Genomic DNA, 19,683 nt, shown 5'->3' on the forward strand with positions numbered 1-19,683 from the left:
GCAGGGTTTCTCTGTGTAGCCTTGGCTGTCCTGGACTCGCTTTGTAGAACAGGCTGTCGTTGAACTCACAAAGATCCACCTGCCTCTGCCTCCCGAGGGCTGGGATTAAAGGCATGCACCACCACGCCCTGCTCGCTCTGTATTTGAAATGAAAAGAATAATACTTACTTTCCCCCCTTGTCTTTAAGAAGGACCTGAGTCTGTCCTGGGTTGGTGATGGAAGGATTCCAGTGACAACACTGGAAGAACATTTGCTTTGAAATTCAGGTATAAGCACTTGGGAGGCAGAGGTAGGGGGATCGCTGTGAGTTCGAGGCCAGGCTGGTCTACAGAGCGATTCCAGCACAGCCAAGGCTACACAGAGAAACCAGGTCTTGAAAAACCAAAAAAAAAAAAAAAGGGGGGGGGGGGAGAAAAAGAAAGAAAGAAAGAAATTCAGGTATACTACTTGGAGCAAAGAGAGGAAGAGTGGAAGGTGAGACAAAGATGCTACCAAGAGCTTCGTTTCTCAGGAAAGTGGCCCTGAGTATTTTCCACTTATATTTCTCCAGGTTTATCTCAGAGAAATCTTGGATGAGAGGCCTTGAATTCACTAGAGGTGCTTTCAAAGCCTGGCTGACAGCCTTCACCCAGCTGTGGAGTGGTTTTGAAATAGCAGGGCTAAGAGTCCTCTTCAATTGACAGTTTGATTTTCTATGCTTGATCTCTCGCTTTGATAGCATTCTCCGACAGTCTTTTAGGCATTCTTCAAGAGCTTATGAGTTTTAAGAAAGAGAAAAGTATATTTTTGTAAACGCTGTCCACAAGGATACTTTAAAATTCCAAGGAAGCATGCAAATACTTCTTTTTTCCCCTTCTTTCCTTCCTACCTTTCTTCCTTTTTTTTTTTTTTTTTTTTCTGAGACAGGGTTTCTCTGTGTAGCCCTGGCTGTCCTCAAACTCACTTTGTAGACCAGGCTATCCTTGAACTCACAGAGATTGACCTGTCTCTGCCTCTGCATATTTTTCATAATGCATGAATTTCTATCTTATATGCGTTATATGTTATATTATTCATTATATATGTTTAATAGGCTGATTTTTTGGAGGTTTTTTTGTTTTTTGTTTTTTTTTGAGACAGGGTCTGAATTTTGAAAGTATAGCCTTTTTCAGTCTTGCGGTCAGAAAACTTAAGATGCCGATTGAGCAAACGGACAGAATGAACAAACACAAACATGCTGAGTGAGGAAAGCAGAATAGGACAAGGTTGAGGAGTGGTGGGAAGGCTGTTTTGAATAAGGCCTTAAATTAAAGCCTCTCTCAGGAGGTAAATTTAACATTGATGTGGCAAGAAGTGGAGAGTGGCCTGTGCAAGTAACTGGGGAAAGAGCCTACACAGGTATGCGTAGAGACGGTATGAACGGAGAGGTATGTGAAATGAAGTCAGAGAAATAGCCTTATCTATATAATATGTGGCCTTACACTTCTTTGTCACCTTACTCTCTATGGGTATTTTTTCTTTTTAAAACTTTTAATTGAAAAAAAATTACATACAATGCCTCTGATCACATTTTCCCCTCCCCCAACACCTCCCAGATCCTTTCTCCCTCCCACCACCCAAATCCACGAATGCCCATTCTCTATCGTTAAAAAGCAGACAGTGAAATATACACAAACCACCGCTCCAAAACACGCAAAGAAGAAAATGAAATATGCAAGCAAAAGATCAACGAGACGCTGGAGAGATGGCTCAGAGGGTAAGAGCACTGGCTGCTCTTCCAAAGGTCCTGAGTTCAATTCCCAGCAACCACATGGTGGCTCACAACTATCTGTAATAAGACCTAGCACCCTCTGTACATGCAGACAGAACACTGTATACATAAAAGATCAACGAGACAAAATAAATGGCCAAAGGAAGCAAAATGGGTCCTAAAATCTATGAAAATATCATTGAGTTTGTTTTATGTTGGCCAACTCCTGCTGGGCATGGGGCCTACCCCAAAATTTGATTACTGTACCTAGAGAAAACTAATTTGTCCTTTGCCAGCAGATGTAGGTTCCAGGTAGCTTCTTGGCTAGGGGTGGGAGTCCCTCTCTACTACTGCGTCTTAGCAGTGGGACCCCATATCTGGTTTGCACCTGTGCAGGCCCTGTGTCTGTGAGGTCATATGACAACCAGCCCAGTTGTGTCTGGAAGACGGTTTCCTTGGAGTTATCTGTCACTTCTGGCTCTTATAAACTTTCTGCTCTCTCTTCTACATAGATCCCTGAGCTCTGAGGGGAGAGGTTTGGCCAAGAAATCCCATTTAGAATTGAGTGTGTGACCGGTGGCACACCTTTAATCCCAGTACTCGGAAGACAAAGGCAAGTGGATCCCTGTGAGTTCGAGGCCAGCCTGGTCTACAATGTGAGTCTAGGACAGCCAAGGCTCCACAGAGAAACCCTGTCTCAAAAAACAAAACAAAGAATTGAGTGTGTGTTTCAAAGTCTCTCACTCTCTGAATATTGTCCATCGTGGGTCTTTGTGTGTGTTCCCATCCACTGCAAGAGGAAGCTCCTCTGATGCTGCTGCCTCTGTGAAGGACAGGGACAAAGCACAGGTAGAAGGAGAAGCTCCAAGTCACATGGTAACTGTGGGATTCGAACAAGATGGTGGTAATTCAGCAGAAGGAATGGAGAAATCGCTGGCCTTGTGAATTGCTCTGGAAGTCTTGAAAAAAGGAAATGACAGGGTGAGTTGGGCTAAGTAGCAACTCAAACACAGTGGGACTTGAGAAGGTCTCCATGGCAATGTTGACAGGAACATCTCTTGCATCTCTTGCAAGGGAAATTGTCTTGAAAATCAAGCCTTCCAGTCACGGTTATGAAGGGGATAGGATGAAATTTCAAAGCAGGCGTCCTCTTCCAAAGCTGGGGTCCTGCTAGGAGAACTTTCAGGTCTGAAGAGCTGAGGCAGCTTTGGAAATGGTGAGTCACTGAACATGTTTTTCCTGTTCAGGGGTCTGACTGAACCCTGCTAGGAGGCCCTGACGACTTCTCCTAGGTCATGCCTGGCAGTGACGCTTGCTTGTTCTTCTCCAGGTCCTCATCCGCAGCCACTCACCGACTCTAGGAAGACAGTCACAGACAGAGGTCGGCTTAGCAGATGGTGAAGCGTGGCTCTGCTCAGGTAGGAAATGGAAGGATCTGCTTAATGTGCACAGGCAGGCAGGTGGCCATGCTTAGGACACTAGGTTCTGGGTCTGTGGGAAAAGAATAGAAACAGAAAACCTGGATGACACAATGTTTGGGCACCAGAACACTCTTTCTTGATTTAAGTCTATGTCCTGGCAAGGTTGCTGGAACAATCTATTACCAGGATGGTTTCCTCATTTTTTGGCAAAATAATAATCTGCAGTAAATTGAGTTCAAGTGCTTGAATCTTTCTGGCATAGCATTAAGAAAGGAGACAGAAAGCCCAAGGACATGGAAATATGAGGAGAGCTTCTTCTTCTTCTTCTTCTTCTTCTCCTTCTTCTTCTTCCTCCTCCTCCTCTTCTTTTTCTTTTCCCCTATTTATGACAGTTCTCCAAAAGTGTTAAAAGTAATGGAGGCAAATGCAATTTAAATTATGAAAATCTATAGGAAATACACATAGCTACACTTACACAAAACCGAGTTCCATCAAAGTCTTTGTGTCATCGCCATTATGTAGTGGGTACTGACAAATAAGGGACAGTTCATCTTTGAACACCGAGGGCTAAATTTTAAGACATTTTTCATTGTGATACAACATATAGAAGGCTTATCACTTTACCCACTTAAAGTGTATAGTTCAATGTTTATTTCTCACAGCCCAAGCTGACACTGTCTGTTAAACTAAACATCTCCAGTCTGCTTTGACTCTATGCAACAGGACATTTTATTTTATGAATTTCGTATGAATAGAATTACATAGTATTTTTTCTTTGTGTTTTTTTAAGTGTTTATTTTGTAGTATGTATTGGAATTTCATCTCTTTTAAAATATGAATAATAAAGATAGAGAGATAGCTCAGCTGTTAAAGGCTTAGACTTTCAACCAACACTTCAAACATATAAATAAAAGCTGCATGGGCTGGAGAGATGGCTCAGAAGTTAAGAGCACTAGGGGCTTTCTCAAAGGTCCTGAGTTCAATTTCTAGGAACTACATGGTGCCTCACAATCATTTATAATGAGATCTGGTGCCCTCTTCTGGCGTGTGGGTGCACATGCAGGGAGGACTATATACATGATAAATAAATCTTAAAAAAAAAAAAAAAGAAAGAAAAGCTGCAAGTTCAGGACTTTAAGACTGAGGCAGGAGGATTGCCATAGTTTAAGGTCCTTTTGAGAAGGACAGTGGGTTTAAGGCCAGCCCAGGCTACAAGGTGAGACGACAGAGTATTCCATCTTTTTTTTTTTTTTTAAATCCCAGACAGGGTTTCACTGTGTTAGCCTTGGCTGTCCTGGACTCACTTTGTAGACCAGGCTGGCCTCAAACTCATAGTGATCCACCTGCCTCTGCCTCCCTGGGATTAAAGGCATGTACCACCATGCCTGGTGTATTCCATTTTTTAAAAAATTATATGTGAATACTATGTTCTGTTCATCTATTTTGATATTTTTAAAAATTGAAAATAGATTTTTCTTTTTGTTTGTTTGTTTAAAAATTAATTATTCATTATGTATACAGTATCCTGACTGCATATACACCTGCACACCAGAAGAAGGTCCAGTTCTCATTATAGGTTCCTGGGAATTGAACTCAGGACCTCTGGAAGAACAGCCAGTGCTCTTAACTGCTGAGCCATCTCTCCAGCCCCTGAATATAGGTTTTTCATAGAACATACTCTGCTTATGGTTTCCTCTCCCCCAACTCCTCCCAGATTCCGTACAGAGCCCCTCCTCTCTCATACAAACAGGCATCTAAAGTAACAATATTTGATGATGGTGGGGTGATGATGATGATGATAAGTAAAATAAAAATAATAAACAAACTAGAATGGGACAAAATGAACACACAGGAAAAAAAGAGCTCAAAGAAAAGCACAAGAAATCTGGGCCCAGTGGCGCATGCCTGTAATCTCAGCACTCCGGAGGCAGAGGCAGGCAGATCTTTATGAGTTAGGGGCCAGCCTGGTCTACAAAGAGAGTCCAGGACAGCCAAGGCTACACAGAGAAACCCTGTCTCAAAAAAACCAAAACCAACCAAACAAAAAAAGAGCACAAGAAACACATACAGACACTGAGACACACATATTTGCACACACAGAAAACTCATAAATTAAAATCAGAAACCATCATTTATAAGCAAAAGCGTTGTAAGGTAAAACAAAACAAAACAAAAACAACAACCCCCCCAAAAACAAACAAACAAACAAACAAACAAACAAACAGACTAAGCATTGTGAGACCAAAACCTCCCAAAATTCCATGTTTTGACCATCTACTGTAGGCATGGGCCTGCCACTAAATGTGGTTTGTGTAAACCATGAGACTCAGCTGGAGAAGATGAATTTTTCCTTTGTGAGTGGTTATCTTCTGGGTTAGGGATGGAGGCTTGTGCCCACTTTCCCTTTCAGGGCTGGGGCAGTGCGTGAGGATCCTTTATGTTTGGAAAAATGTAGTGTCTTTTTTTTTTTTTTTTTTTTTGATTTTCCGAGACAGGGTCTCTCTGTGTAGCCTTGCCTGTCTTGAACTGGCTTTGTAGACCAGGCTGGCCTTGAACTCATAGGGATCCTCCTGCCTCTGCCTCCCGAGTGCTGGGATTAAAGGCATGCACCGCCACGCCTGGCTGAAATGTGGTATCTTATGAAGAGAGTGAGAGCTGAGTTCTGGGGATAATCGATTTTTATTTGTGCAGGAGCCAACAATCATAGTACCATCCCCCACCAGTCCTTGGTCCTTAGCAATTGTTGAATCCCGCCGACAAACGAGGCCAACTCCCTCCACTCAGGGCAGCAGCTGTGTCCCCTCAGTGGGACTCTGTTTTGCTTTCTAAGCAAGCTCAAACTCGCTGCTTGCCTGTCAATCAACCTTCTGGGTGTGACCCTGGGAAACACTCTTCCTTCTCATGATTTTCCTGTTACTTCTTAAATTCTGCCTCCCCTCCTCCTTCCTCTCCCCTCTCCTCCCCTTCACCCCCACCCCCGACTTTGTTGCTCTCTTTTTCTCTTTTTGTTTTTCTGAGACAGGGTTTTTCTAAGTAGGCCTGCCTGTCCTGGAACTTGCTCTGTAGACCTGGCTGGCCTCAAATTCAGAGATCCACCTGCCTCTGCCCCAGACAGTGGGATTAAAGGCGTGGGAAACCACTGCCCAGTGCTTGCTCTTTGTCTTCAGTGTGAATAATTTCAGTTCCTTTAAATCCAAGCTGGGTGCAATTTTCACTATATGAAACTTTAAAAACACGGTGAGCACCCTGTTCAGTTTCTACTCCATTGGGCAAAGGCTGGATATATGCTTTTTTTTTTCTCCAAACAACATTCTGTCTCTAGATTTGTGGTTGATTACCTTGGGCTTGTCAGCAGCTTTGAGGTAGGAGAGACATGTTTATCATCCTTACTGGCTTTCTGTTTAGTGGAAAAGACCTTCCATGTAATGGAGGCTCTTCCAACCTCACTGTGTGGCTCTTTTTTTCTCCCACCAATATAAGTCTTTTATTATTTCCAAAGACACTCAAATAATTCAGGATCTTGTTTGTGGAACTGGGAAAACTTCATCTTACTCATAAGCCTGCTGCACTGTTCCCCTTTCAGACACACAGACACCATCCCAAAACTTTCCGATATCCTTGTTTTTAACTGTTGTGGCTTGCTGAAGAGGAGCAGCTGAATTTGAACCAAGTTCAATATCCTTTCCTTCCAGGATTAATTCATCCTTTTGGCCTTGAGAGACAGAACAAGCAACACCTGTCCTCATCCGAATCCTGTAGATGGATTTTTCACCCAAGAAATTTCAGGTTTCAACCGAAGACCCACTCCCCTGAATGAAGACATTGACAGGGAAACAAGCCTACACAGACCTCGTCTTGTAAGGGCAGGCCAGTGTGACACCCTTGATCATGTTCTGAGTGTGCCTGCAGAGGGTTCTGACAGTGGCCAGGTCCTTCCTCTTACGCCATTTGTCAACACGGAGACTCTTCTTTTTTCTTTCCAACAAGACTCAGCTGTAGCCTGATGTGATTGAAGTCCCTCCACAGAGTTCCCCCCGGGCCCTTCACAAGGACTGTGCACCCCTTCATAGTGATGGCGACATTTTCCGGGATGTCCACAGTCTGTCTGTTGAGAATGGTCTTCTCAGTAGACAGGGCAGAGAGCTGTGTGGCTCTTTTTCTAGCAGGAGATCCTGGAGAAGAGGCTAGATTTATTTTACAATCTGATATATTTTGATACTTCTTTTCTATTTCTTCTATCTGTAAGCTCCCCCCACCCTCCAAGATGCCGCTAAAAGGTAGGATGGCACACAGTTACCATTCTGCCTGTCATCTAAGGCATAAAAGACCCCTACAAGGGATAGTTTTACCACATGCTTAACAACTACAGGAAGCACCAGCAACAGTCTACAGGTTGTCACAATTTTCTTTCTTTTTGTCCTAGTTTGCTTTCTGTTGTTGGGATAAAGCACTGTGACCAAAAGCAACTTGGGGAAGAAATGGTTTACAATTTATATTTCATTGTGAAGTGAAGTCAGGGCAGAAGTTTGAGACAGTAATTGATCATGGAGGAGTGCTGTTTACTGGCCTGCTCTTCAGATGCCTTTTGTTTGTTTTGTTTTGTTTTTTTTTCAGACAGGCTTTTTATGTAGCCTTGGTTGTCCTGGAACTCACTCTGTAGACCAAGCTGGCCTCTGCCTCTGGAGTGTTGGGCTTAAAGGTGTGTGCTCAGATACTCGGCTTATAACTCCCAGGCCTATGTGCAGGGGTGGCACCTTCCATGGTGGATTGGGCCCTTCTAAAGCAATCATTAATCAAGAAAATGTGCCCCCCCCCATACCTGTTTACAGGCCAATTTAAGGCTCTTCCTTTCAACTGACTCTAGTGTGTGCCAAGTTGAAAACAAACAAAGACAAAAAAGCAACCAGCTCACTTAAAAAAAAATATTTATTAGCTGGGGATGGTGGCACATGCCTTTAATCCCAGCACTCTGGAAGCAGAGGCAGGAGGATCTCTGTGTTCAAGGCCAGGGCTACACAGAGAAACCGTATCTCGAAAAGCCACCACCACCACCACCAGCAGCAGCTGCAGCAGATTACTTCAGATGCTTGTTTCTTTCAATTAGCCAAGTGTAGCATCCCTGGTGTGTGTGTGTGTGTGTGTGTGTGTGTATGTGTGTGTGTGTGTGTGTGTTGTTTTTTAAAGACAGGGTGTCTCTGTGTTATCTTGGCTGTCCTGAAGTAGCTTTGTAGACCAGGTTGGCCTCGAACTCAGAGTAACCCACCTGCCTCTGCCTCCAAGTGCTGGGATTAAAGGTGTGTGCCACAGTGCCTAGCTGGCTGTTGTGTTTTGAAGGTGTACAGTGATAGTGTTCGGAAGTGGGAGCCCCTATCTTTTCATAAGGGGTCAGATCTTATTAGTGAGGGCTGAGTTAGTCACCAAAGTATCCCAGCTCCCAGCACCTTGGGCAACTAGAAATTGTGGCACCCACACACGTGAATTTAAGACCACAACCACCTCCTGCTGGGAGCCTTGGATTTAACATAATTGGACATTGACTTATGTTTCAGTCTTACTAAAGAGTGAGAGCAGTTTCCCACGACTTAAGGACATCAGGAACCTTCCTTTCAAGAGAGGGTTTTAATAGAGAACTTCCCAGAATTTCCAGGACCTGATGCATTCCAGAGCAAACTTCTCTGAGGCGCACCAGTGAGGGGCGGTCCGGGACTGCTACCTTTTAAACACCATATCCATGAAAACATGGATCCTGGATCTCACGGGCTGACTGCGGCGGGATGATCCGGGAGCTGCGCCTGCCATTCCAGTGAGCCTTCTCCGGGTCTCCGCGAGAGCTCAGGCGCGTAAATAGAAAGTGAAGACTTAGGGGGAGAGGGTATTGCTGCCTGCACCCCCACCGGGCTGCTTGAAATACTGTGATGCGGACTTGTTTTGATGCCCAGAGGCCTAAGGTGAGTCGTCTTCTGCGGGTGAAAACTAGGGCGCCTGCTGGAGCTAGCTGAAGGGCAACTCCGCTCCTTGCGGACGCGGGGTCTAAGAGAAGACAGTTTGCTGGGCCCTGGTAAAGCACTCACGTCTGTTGGGGGATCCTAAAAACCCGGGGAGCCGTTTTCTGGATCCAGAAGCTGGGGCGCAAGCTGATCTGGCCGCTGAGAGCTCATCTGGGAGCTGGTGAGCCCGGAGGCTAGGATCAGCGAGCCGGGAGCAGGATCACGATATCCCTAGGGCATGATTTAGCCCGGAGCTGGGACCGCAGCTCATTTTCCTTTCGAAGGCCCCAGGCAAAAGTCTCGGGGCCCTGCTGTGTTGAGAAGTGCTGCTGGCACTTGCACACACCCTTAGAAACACTTGTTGATAGAACTTGTGCCTAGGAAGTAGCAGTTTTGACTTTCCTGAGGTGGATACTTTGTGCATTTAGAAAATACTTTGGAAGAGCCTCCGCAAGAGCAGGCTTTCATTATCCGTACACAAGTTATTTCCTAGGGGTTTTTGTACCCACCTAGGGCACTCAGTGTAAGACTCATTTCGTATCATAAGATACAGAGCTTGTGATTTTTAATGACATTTGATGGGGATTTCTTCCATGACTCGTTAATTGCTAGCAAATCTTACACAAAATGACTTTTTCTTAACATAACAGCTCGTACAGATTACCTCCAAAACGCAGACTCCATGCCCTGAAACAGCTGGTAGAACAGTTGATGAGTGAAAGGACTTTGTGTTGTGCAGTGCATGCAACCTGGATAGGGTCAATTTTGAATAAGCTGATGCTCAGGACCTCAATGTCTTCATAGGTAGCCTTCCTTCTTTCAGATGAGGGGCACCACTCCTCACATGCCCAAGACCCCTCTTGGGCTTGCTAGAGATGTCACACTACAAACTAGAATCTTGCTTCTCTTTGCCCCACCCTACTCCCCGGTGGGGTTTCTTTCCTGTAGGGCCTGAATTGGGTTCTACATTGGGCAAGCAGCCCAGGTGTTTGAACACTGAAGTTTCCAGCTACCAATTTAGACAGCGTCCAGTCTCACTGTTAGAACTGTCTCTCAGATGCTTTCCAAGCTGTGCATACCACTCTAAGGCTGTTAGGTCTCAAATCCGGACAGATGGCTAACTGAGGTGCCTATTAACAAATCAAGGTTGAGGCTGGTCTTCACGCGAACTCCCATCATCCCTCAGTTCCTGCTGTTACAGGGTCCTCTTGGCCGGCAAACCCAGCCCCATACCTTAAACTTCTCCAGCTTCTGGGTTGCTCTTCCGTATATAACTCAGACATTTTGGCTGTAGCCCATTTTTTGCTGTTTTGGCTTGCTGGTCTCATGGGTCTCTCCCTTTCTCTTTCCTCCCCCTCTTCTCACATGGCCTGTTCCAGTCTGCCGGGCCTGTCCACGCTAGACTCTCCCACATGGCCCTGCCTCGGGCTATGCTCTCCCTCATATCTACTATAAGCCTTCTCCTTCACCATCCCAAGCAGTCATGGTCCTCTGCGCCCCCCTCCCCCCCCCCCCCCCCCCCACCCCCCCCCCCACCCCAGCCCCATGCAAAACTGTATATCTAACACTCACTCTGGAGGCCAAGGCAAGAGGAAGAGATTTAAAGGCCAGCCTAGGCTATGTTGCCAGACTCTGTCTTAGAAAAGAAAAGAAAACAAAATAGAAAACCAAAACCTGTCACTCTCCTCTGAGCCAAAGGCAGTGCATCAAATGGCCAGTGAGGTGTGTTAAAATTCTGAGATCGTAGTAACTCCTCTGCTGGCTTCCTGCTAGATGGCAGTGTCTAGCAGTGAATCAAAGCTTCCGTTGTTGCTGCGTTTCTGCTCCTCTTGCATTCTTCAAGGACAAAAATAAAGCCGTTTTCAAGTTTTTTTTTTGCTTATAAACAGTGCTCAGAAACCCGTCCTTAGGGCATAAAGGAAGAGATTTGTGACTCATGTATGCATAAATCTGGCCTAGTCCAACAACCTTCCCAGCCTATATTTAAGTATGTTTATACATATGTAGAGTTGATGGTCCTAAGAACCCTAGCATCTTACTCACTCTCATCATCCTACACCAGGCATCCTCTCCCACAGGCTCCTGTTTGCACACTTGGTCCCCAGCTGCTGGCACTGCTTTGGGAGGTTGTGGAGCCTTTAGAAGGTGGGGCCTGGTGGCAGAAGGTGTTGACTGGGCTAGGGATATGCTTTGAAGGTGATATTAGCTACGGTTGCTGGTTTGTGGGAACGCCCACCACCTGGCGCCCCTACCACCATGGATGAAGCTATTTTGTCCATCATGCCTTTCCTACCATGGTGAAGGGAAACTCTTTGAAGTGGAAAGCAAAAATAAATTCTTCCACCCTAAGTTACTTCTGTCATTTTTGTTTGTTTTTTATTTAGGTTACAGTGATAAGAATTAATGAATATATAAAATATATTATATAATACATTGTATAATATTAATTATATAATATATTATATGAATATATATGTATGTATATAAAATCCTGAAATGGGCTTTTGAAAATTTAAATACATTTATTTTGGTGTACATGCTTTCTAAATAAGTTTTTTAAAGAGCTATGTAAAATCTTCGTTTTCAGGAAGAAATGATGCTGAATTACTAAAAAGGAGCATGGAGCAAGGGAACATGGAGCCAGGGAACATGGAGCCAGGGAACATGGAGCCAGGGAACATGGAGCCAGGGAACATGGAGCCAGGGAACATGGAGCCAGGGAACATGGAGCCAGGGAACATGGAGCTAGGCATGGTCGCTCGCTGCTTTAATCCCCACACTCAGGAGGCAAAGACAGGAGGGTTTTTGAGTTTGAGGTCAGCCAGGTTTACAGAGTGAGTTCCAGGACAGCCAGGGCTACACAGAGAAAGTTTGTCTCAAAAATAAACTAACAAATCAACCACCACCCAAAGAACACAAAACCAAACCAAACAAAAATGAAAATTGGGCTAGTCATGTAGCTCGGTGGCAGATTATTAACCCAGTTAGTATATTTGAAGCCTCTAGTTCAGTTCCCAGCATTACTCTTAGCTCAAAGTCTTGGGGGATGTCTAGGGCAGCGACAGAGGCACTGGTGTTCACAGCTGGCTCAGCAGTGCAGAACAGGCAGGTTCCATTTTGGGAGCAGCAGGAACAGGGACCTCGAGGAAGAGACGATGGAAAGAAGCTAGAGACACACAGTGGGGCACACATCTGCGATTCCTTTTCAATGTTGGGCATGGAGTGGCCTCGTGTCTGGTAGGCATGTGTCCTACTGAGCTACAGCCCCATACCTGAGCCTCTTTTAAGCTGACATTTGGAATCTTTGGGAAGGCATGGGAAGACTTCAATCAGTTTTCATTTTCAGGACATCAGTTTATAGTTAGCTGAATGGAGAATCCAAACCAAGCCGTGGCTGGGAGTAGGAAGAACACCAGTTTCGGGGCTTTGACAGCAGCCACTGTAGGGCTAAACGGAGAGTCTTGATGTGGCAATGCTTGAAAGGAGGCAGTAACAAATACTTGAAGACACGAGACATTCCTGCCAGCCTACCATGTCATTTCTTCCTAAGGACAGCCACAGCTGAAGGCGTGAACTGGAGATTTCTGCAGTATGAGATGACAATGTCTCTGAGAAAACCAAGTCTACTTGAGAAATTAAGCATTATGGCGAATAATTTAGGTTGGATAGATTCTTCCAAAACTCCTCCCTGGTGTTATGGTTAGCCCAATAAAGACAATTGCTATGGACTCCCCAGTTGTTAATAGAGACCCAATCTGAAGAGTCATTTCAGAGCTGTTTGTCTTCGGCCTCACTTCCATCCTGACAATGGGGAGAGGGAAGGGGAGGAGAATGTGATCCTCAGGATTTGTGATGTCAGAGTCCTGGAAGCATGACTCTGGCAATGTCTCCGAGGATGTTTCCAGAAAGGTTTAGTTGAAAAGGGAAGACGTGCTCTGAGTGAGGACAGCACATCATCCTGTGTGCTGGACAAACGGGCGGAAGTGAGTTGAGCAGTAGCAGTCATCTGTTTCCTGACTGCTGGCATAGTAACGAGCAGCCGGGTCACACAGCTGTCCCTGTGCCTTCCCGGCTGTGCGGTGTCCCTTCACGCTGTGAACCGCACGGAATTCCCCCTCAAGTTGCCTTTGTCACACACTTTGTTACAGGCACAAGCAAAGGAGCAATTTCAAAGTTAGACAACTCACTGTGTCAAGCCTGTCCTCCGGCTGGCTTATCACCCCCATCAGGGCCCTGAAGGAAGTCATTCCTTGGTTCCATTGCTAAAATCTGAAACATAGTACCCACAGCCTGTGAATCTTCTTTGAGATACTTAGCCTTACTTTCTGTAGAAGAAAAAACTGGAATTATTTTCCTGCTGGTTTTGGTAGAAGAGTACTTATAGACGCTCCATTCATCCAGACCCTTTCTGCAGAGCGGATGGGCAGCCGTGGATAGTGGACACCAGCCGTGCAATGCATTAGTCAGTACTTGGGTAAGCCAGAGTGCATTTCAGATGTTACATACCACACCCTGGGAGCAGATACATTTCTGTGTCCTGGAAAATAATATGGGGCATTGTCCTGAAGGACTCCGACGTTCACCCTGTAGGCAATGGTGAAACAGGAACAGGGGGGAGCCTCCCTTTTGGAGTGCCATTACATTGGAGCTTGAGGCCTTCATGGTGCTCTCTGTGTGGCCATCTGCCCTCCCCAGGTGGAGGACTTGTGACTTGATGACATGCTCCTGGCTAATTACTAGCATGGGATAGATTGACTGCCACTACTGCACATGTACCCCGAGGCCTGACAGGATGCTACAGCATGCCATTCAGCTATGGGACCTGCTTTTAGGTGGAGAATATTTAGTCACAGCCCGTTCTTGACTCCTTACTACATCCCTGGCTTTAGCAGTGATCTAACTTGCTGTTCTTTACGTGCTAGTAAATTTGGACTCTTGTCTTCTTCTTCTTTTTTTTCTTTTGGCAGTAGATATGACTGCATGAAAATTGAAAAAAAAAAAATCCTGCAACTATCCTGAGCCAATATTAGCTATAAAAATATCTCATGCCAGCTTCCGAATCTCTCTTCAGCTTCTGTTCGCCTTTCCTCTTGACTTTTTCTGCCCTCTCAGTGGCTGCCACTGTTTTTGGTGTCTCTCTCCTTTCTAATGATCTTGGAATCCGATGACCTGATTTCTAGGCATATTTCTAAAAATAAGATCCCGGGCCAATTGCTTAAATTTAGTAAGGCTTAGTTTCACTTTTGTAATAACTAGAATTATTAATAATACCTTATGTTAGTTTTCAAAGTAAGAAGATTGAATGAGATAGATTAAAAACTCTTTGGAAAGTGATAGGGTCTTCATTTTACTTATAGTGATTTATGTTATTGTATGTGTGCTTGGTGTGGGGTGAATGTAGCTGTGTGTGCCAGTGATTGCATGTAAAAGTGAGAAGACAGCTTTCCAGAAGTGGTTTCTTGCCTTTCACAATGGGCTCCAGGGGATTGGACATAGGTCGGAGGTCTGCATTAGTGATGCTGCCCACTGACCCATCTTGCTGGCTTGAAAATGGTGTAGTTTTATTTGCTTCTAAGATGATAATATTTTACTACCTAATCTGGGATCATATTAATTATGGCTATAGTAAATTACTTTTGCACATAAAATGAAAGTTTAATAATCTTCCTGTCATGTGAGGGAAAGGATGAAGTTTATTCCTCACAGAGAAGGCACTGAGGATTAGAAATACTTAGTCACTTTCTCAAGTCTATATTATGTTTGAATGACAGAACCTGAAACTGGAATTCAAAATGCAGGCTGCACATTCTTATGTAGTTAATCGCTATTAATGTGCACTGTGTAGACCCCTGCAGACTGCTTTTGAGGTTCTTAGAGCCCTTTGTTCCTTTACTCTTTGACCCACCAGCTGACAGCTGTTCTAGACAGGGCTGGTTGTTCTTTGAGATTAATATAATTACAGAATTTCTCTCCCTCCTTTTATTCTTCCAATCCCTCCCATGTACCTGCTTGCTCGCGCTCAAATTCATGGCCTCCTAGTAAAATTGCTGTTACACACATATATGTGCACACGCACACACACACACACACACACACACATTCCTAAATATATATATAACCTGCTCAGTCTGTATATAGTTACTAGCATGTATAGGGCTGACCACTTGGAATCGTATAACTAATTTGCGGGCCCTACCGTGGGAAGGACTATTCCTCCTGTTCCTAGCATTACTTTCTTGCCTGTAGTTCTTTTTCTAGGATGAGGGCCCCTGAAAATTCCCCTTCCATGTTGGCATGTCTGTTAGTGTTGTCTTTGTTCAGGTCGTGTTGGGGCAGGCATGTTGGTGAGACTTCACGGGCATAGCGTCTTATATTTCTAAGGCTCACAATCTCACAGCTAACCTCCCGTTTTTCTGGCTCTTAACCTTCTTTTGGCTCCCTCTTCTGCAAAGATCCTGAGCCTTAGGTGCAGGAGTTGTGTCGTGGATGTAACAGTTGTGGCTGACTAAGCTCCACAACTGTGCATTTTGATTGGTTTGGTACTACTTCCCGCCACCACCACCCCCAATGGTCTGTTGCAAAAGAGCCATTTCTTTCCTGCTAGATGATATCTACACATTTCTCTGTGGGATTGCCTCTTGAGCAGTTTACTCTGCTGCCTTCAGAGTCAGCTCTTCTTTGAAGATGAGGGAGGCAGCTGGGATGTCATGGAACTGGGGGAGGACTGAATGTCATCATGCATGCGATGTGTCTGGTAATGGCTCCGTTCCTGGTGGCTTTTTAAAACGGATGTTAGTGGGTCCTTTCCCTTGTCCACTTTCCTTTTGCAGTTCCAAATTGACAAGGCAGCTGCGTGCTGTGTGAATTCAACTTCGCTGTCTCCATAAAGCTTTTATAGCATGAATACCATTTAAATAAAAGAAGACAAATAGATATTAGCGTGGGATCTCTGTGGTGTGTTGATGGGTAGGCTTTATCAGTCTCAAATCATGCCACAGGGACACCGACTAGTTGCCACTCCATGCTTTCAGAGGTAGAAGTTAGGGAAAGCTAGCTGGGATGGTGAGATAGGATCCTGGAAGAATGATGCTGGAGCCTTTCCACCTAGCTATTTTATTCTTGGAATTCGATGGGTGAAAGAGGAAAACTATGATGATGATGATGATAATGATGAGTTTCATCATCATCATCATTATTACGAAAAATATCCTAAATTTAGAAGTCAGTCAACAGAGGGCCCGGGGAGAGGGCTCAGTGGTTAAGAATGCTTGCAGTGGATTGGAGGTCAGTTCTGAGTTCCCTCATTGGGAACCTCACAGCCCACCTATAACTCTAGCTCCAGTGCATCCAATGCATCCAGTGCACTCTATGGCTTCTGTTGGTATACACATGCACGCGCATGCATGCACTTACACACACACACACACACACACACACACACACACACATACACAGACACAACAAGCACATACACATTAAAAAAATCAAAAGAGTCATGAGAGAGGAACATGCTGTTAAGGTACAGGCTTTCCTCCTGACCTCTCTTCCACCATCGTATTTCTAGATTATCTATCTCTAAGTCTGCATCTTGGAGACATGTGACTCAGACTTAGAATCCAGCCCTTGACGTACTAATGTGCAGCCACACTGCCCTCTAATCTTCCTTCAGTTTTTGCCTCCATAGGACTGTTTGCCCAGGATATTGGAGTCATAGCATTTTAGGAATAAAAAGGATTCAGTGTGCCAATTCTGTGCCTTTCATAAGCTATTCATTCATTTGTTTATTTATTTATTTATTTTTGAAGAGGCTTGGAATGAAGCTCAGTTGGTAGGCCGCTCCCCTTGAAGACACAAGGCCCTGGGTTTCATTCCAAATACCTCCTAAATCTGGGGGTGTTGGTGGATGTCTGTTGAAGCATTTAGGAAGTGGAATCAAGGGTGGGGGAAGGGATCAGAGGTTGAAGGCTATCCTTGGGTACAATAGTGAGTTCAAGGTCAGCCTGGTTTCATGAACCTATCTCAGAAACACCAAAAGACAGGCAGTTCAGGTAGATGAAAATCTTCCGTGAAGCTTCCAGAAACTCATATTACCCACACAACCCATTACTTTGTTGTACTTTTTACAAAGGATTTAGCAAGTAACACAGTAAACAGAATTCCTCCATGAGCAGTAATCAGACTTCCTTACTGGGCTGGATGGTTTCTATAGTTGATCACTATCGCATTTATAACCCAAGCCTGCACCTTACTTGATTTTTCTCCTAGCCATTTTTCTGAAGTGGGTATGTCATCTATTTCCTTATTCCTTTGAGACATGGCTAGAAAGTGATTTCGTGCAAGTACCCCTGGAAACCACTATTCTGATGGCAGAGGAATTAAGGAGAGAGTCAAGACTTGGGAGTTGATGGGGGCTGTGTGGCCTTGAGCAAGTTAGGTAACGATTCGGGTCTCAGTTACCTTTTTTCTGAGTGGAGTATTAGCTATGTGCGTATGAGTAGGTATGAGGTATAGTGTGGCATATGATCTACAAGGTTCCTTTTAGCTTAAGACTTCTGTACTTTTACCCAGTAAGGTTATGCCCATCAACCCTTCATTATGGCTGAAAGACTATTTATTCATTGCAGTGTTTTTTGATGGTGCCCTGTCCGAAGATTCCAGCTGCTCTGATGATAGCCTAAGAAGACTGCATGCTGTTCCCTGTCAGCGCCACACCAGGCCCATTCAGAACCTTGGATTTCAGCCCTTCATGGAGACCAGCTCCCAGCAAGAAATTGTCATCCAGATGGTCCCTCCATGTGAAGTTGTCTCTGGCTGTGGGCTGACTAGAGGGCACCTGGTGGCCAGGCCGGCCCTTTATCAGTCATCCGGGTCAGGGCAGCATGGTGCGGATTCAGAGGAGGAAGCTGCTGGCACCTTGCCTGTGCATGACAGCTACTGTCTTTCTGATGGTCACACTCCAGGTACTGGGAATCTGGGTTGTGCAGAGCAGATTCGTGGCTGGGCCTTTGTCATCTCCTTCATCCTCAGTTCCCTTTCCATAGAATTCTGAGTATTTGATGTTTGCTTAGCTTTCATGAGCCCATATTGCACAATGCAGGGAGAATACCTTAATTCTTTTCTTCCTTTCTTCTCTCTCTTTCTCTGACTGTCTATCTGTCCGTGTGTCTGCATGTCTCTCTATGTCTCTGTCTGTCTGTCTGTCTGTCTGTCTGTCTCTCTCTCTCTCTCTCTCTCTCTCTCTCTCTCTCTCTCTCTCTCTCTCTCTCTCTCTCTCTCTGTGTGTGTGTGTGTGTGTGTGTGTGTGTGTGTGTTTGTGTGTCTAGGTTTCTGGGTTTCTTCTATGTAGTCCAGGGAACTCAGGATACTTTCGTTTCTGATCCTAAGTGTTGGAATTGAAGGAGCCACCATACCCAGTTGGGAGAACCCTTTGTCTTTCTCTATAGCATTGTCTGATGCAGCCATTTCTTCTGAAGTCTTTGGAGAATGAATGCTTTTATAGTTTTTAACAGATGAACTGAGTTTTTTTTCTTTTAGATTTACTTGAAAAATTTTAAGTGTGTGGATGCATATATGTGTGTGTGTGAGCATGTGTGCATGTGCATCTGTGTGCTCACACGTGCATGTGTGCGCATGATCACGAAGGTGTGTGAGTATGTGTGTGTGTGTATGTGTGTGAGAGAGAGAGAGAGAGACAGACAGACAGACAGACAGACAGACAGACAGACACAGCTGGGAGCTCACATCTTGAATGACAAACAGTCCATTCGCTGTGACATACTTCTCACGGGAAGACTATACCTCCTACCCTCCCCAAACAGTGCCACTACTGCAGACCAAACATTCATGTACTAGCAACTGTGGGGAACAGTTATCATGCGAACCCCAGCACCCTTCAACTTGATGTCGTCTTTGTCATCCTTCTCTTTTGCCTTCTAATCTGCTAAGCCTAAATAGTGCTGTTCATGAGGAGCATGGGCGTAGGACCATTTCCGGGAGCCTGAAAAACTTCAAGTGGTTACAGCCTCAAAGAAGGATTCTTCCTTCCCTACCAGCGATAAGCTGCCAATGGCGTCTTGATAATGGGTGGGGCCTGGAGAGCTCCTGCCCCATCTGTGCCTGAATTTTGCCAAGCTTGGTCTCATGCAGGTGTCCTGTAGGTAAACAAGCTGCTGTGAGGTCATGTGTTCCATAGCCCTGCCACGCCTAGAAAAGAGCATTTCCCAGCCTCTCCCCACCCTCCAGTTCTAACATGCGTTTCCTCTCCTCCTCTGTGATGTTCTCTGAGCCTCCGGGTGTGGGAAGTTGAGCACCAAAGCCTTATAAAGACCCAAGTCTCCTGTTCCCAGCACTTTGACCAGCTACTTATACGTCTCTGCATCGAAAGCTACTCATTGCAAAAAGAAGCATCTCTGACCAATGTTGAGAGCAGCCCAGAGACTAAAAGAGACTGTACATCCTACGTAGCTAGAGTTACAGGCAGTTTGAACTGCCTAATATGGGTACTGGGAACCAAACTCAGGTCTTCTAGGAGAGCAGCCGGTGCAC

The 19,683-nt window shown here is 45.0% G+C and overlaps 1 protein-coding gene and 1 pseudogene across 3 annotated transcripts in view; one reads left to right on the forward strand and one right to left on the reverse strand.

Annotated features, from left to right (window-relative positions):
* Positions 1–6,699: 6,699 nt before the first annotated feature.
* On the reverse strand, positions 6,700–9,822 carry LOC127209832 (60S ribosomal protein L9-like; annotated as a pseudogene).
* Fut10 (fucosyltransferase 10) overlaps positions 8,882–19,683 on the forward strand; it is a 64,097-nt gene continuing 53,295 nt past the window's right edge. For 2 of the 3 annotated variants that reach the window (XM_051169712.1, XM_051169715.1), the window contains exon 1: positions 17,876–18,098. In XM_051169712.1, coding sequence (XP_051025669.1) covers positions 18,018–18,098 — 81 coding nt within the window. In that variant the 5' untranslated portion in view covers positions 17,876–18,017. Of the gene's footprint in view, positions 9,100–17,762; positions 18,099–19,683 lie in introns of those variants that run through there. The other variant, XM_051169713.1, reaches the window with a different exon arrangement.

Source organism: Acomys russatus, chromosome 27, assembly GCF_903995435.1.
Source record: "Acomys russatus chromosome 27, mAcoRus1.1, whole genome shotgun sequence".
NCBI lineage: Eukaryota > Metazoa > Chordata > Mammalia > Rodentia > Muridae > Acomys > Acomys russatus.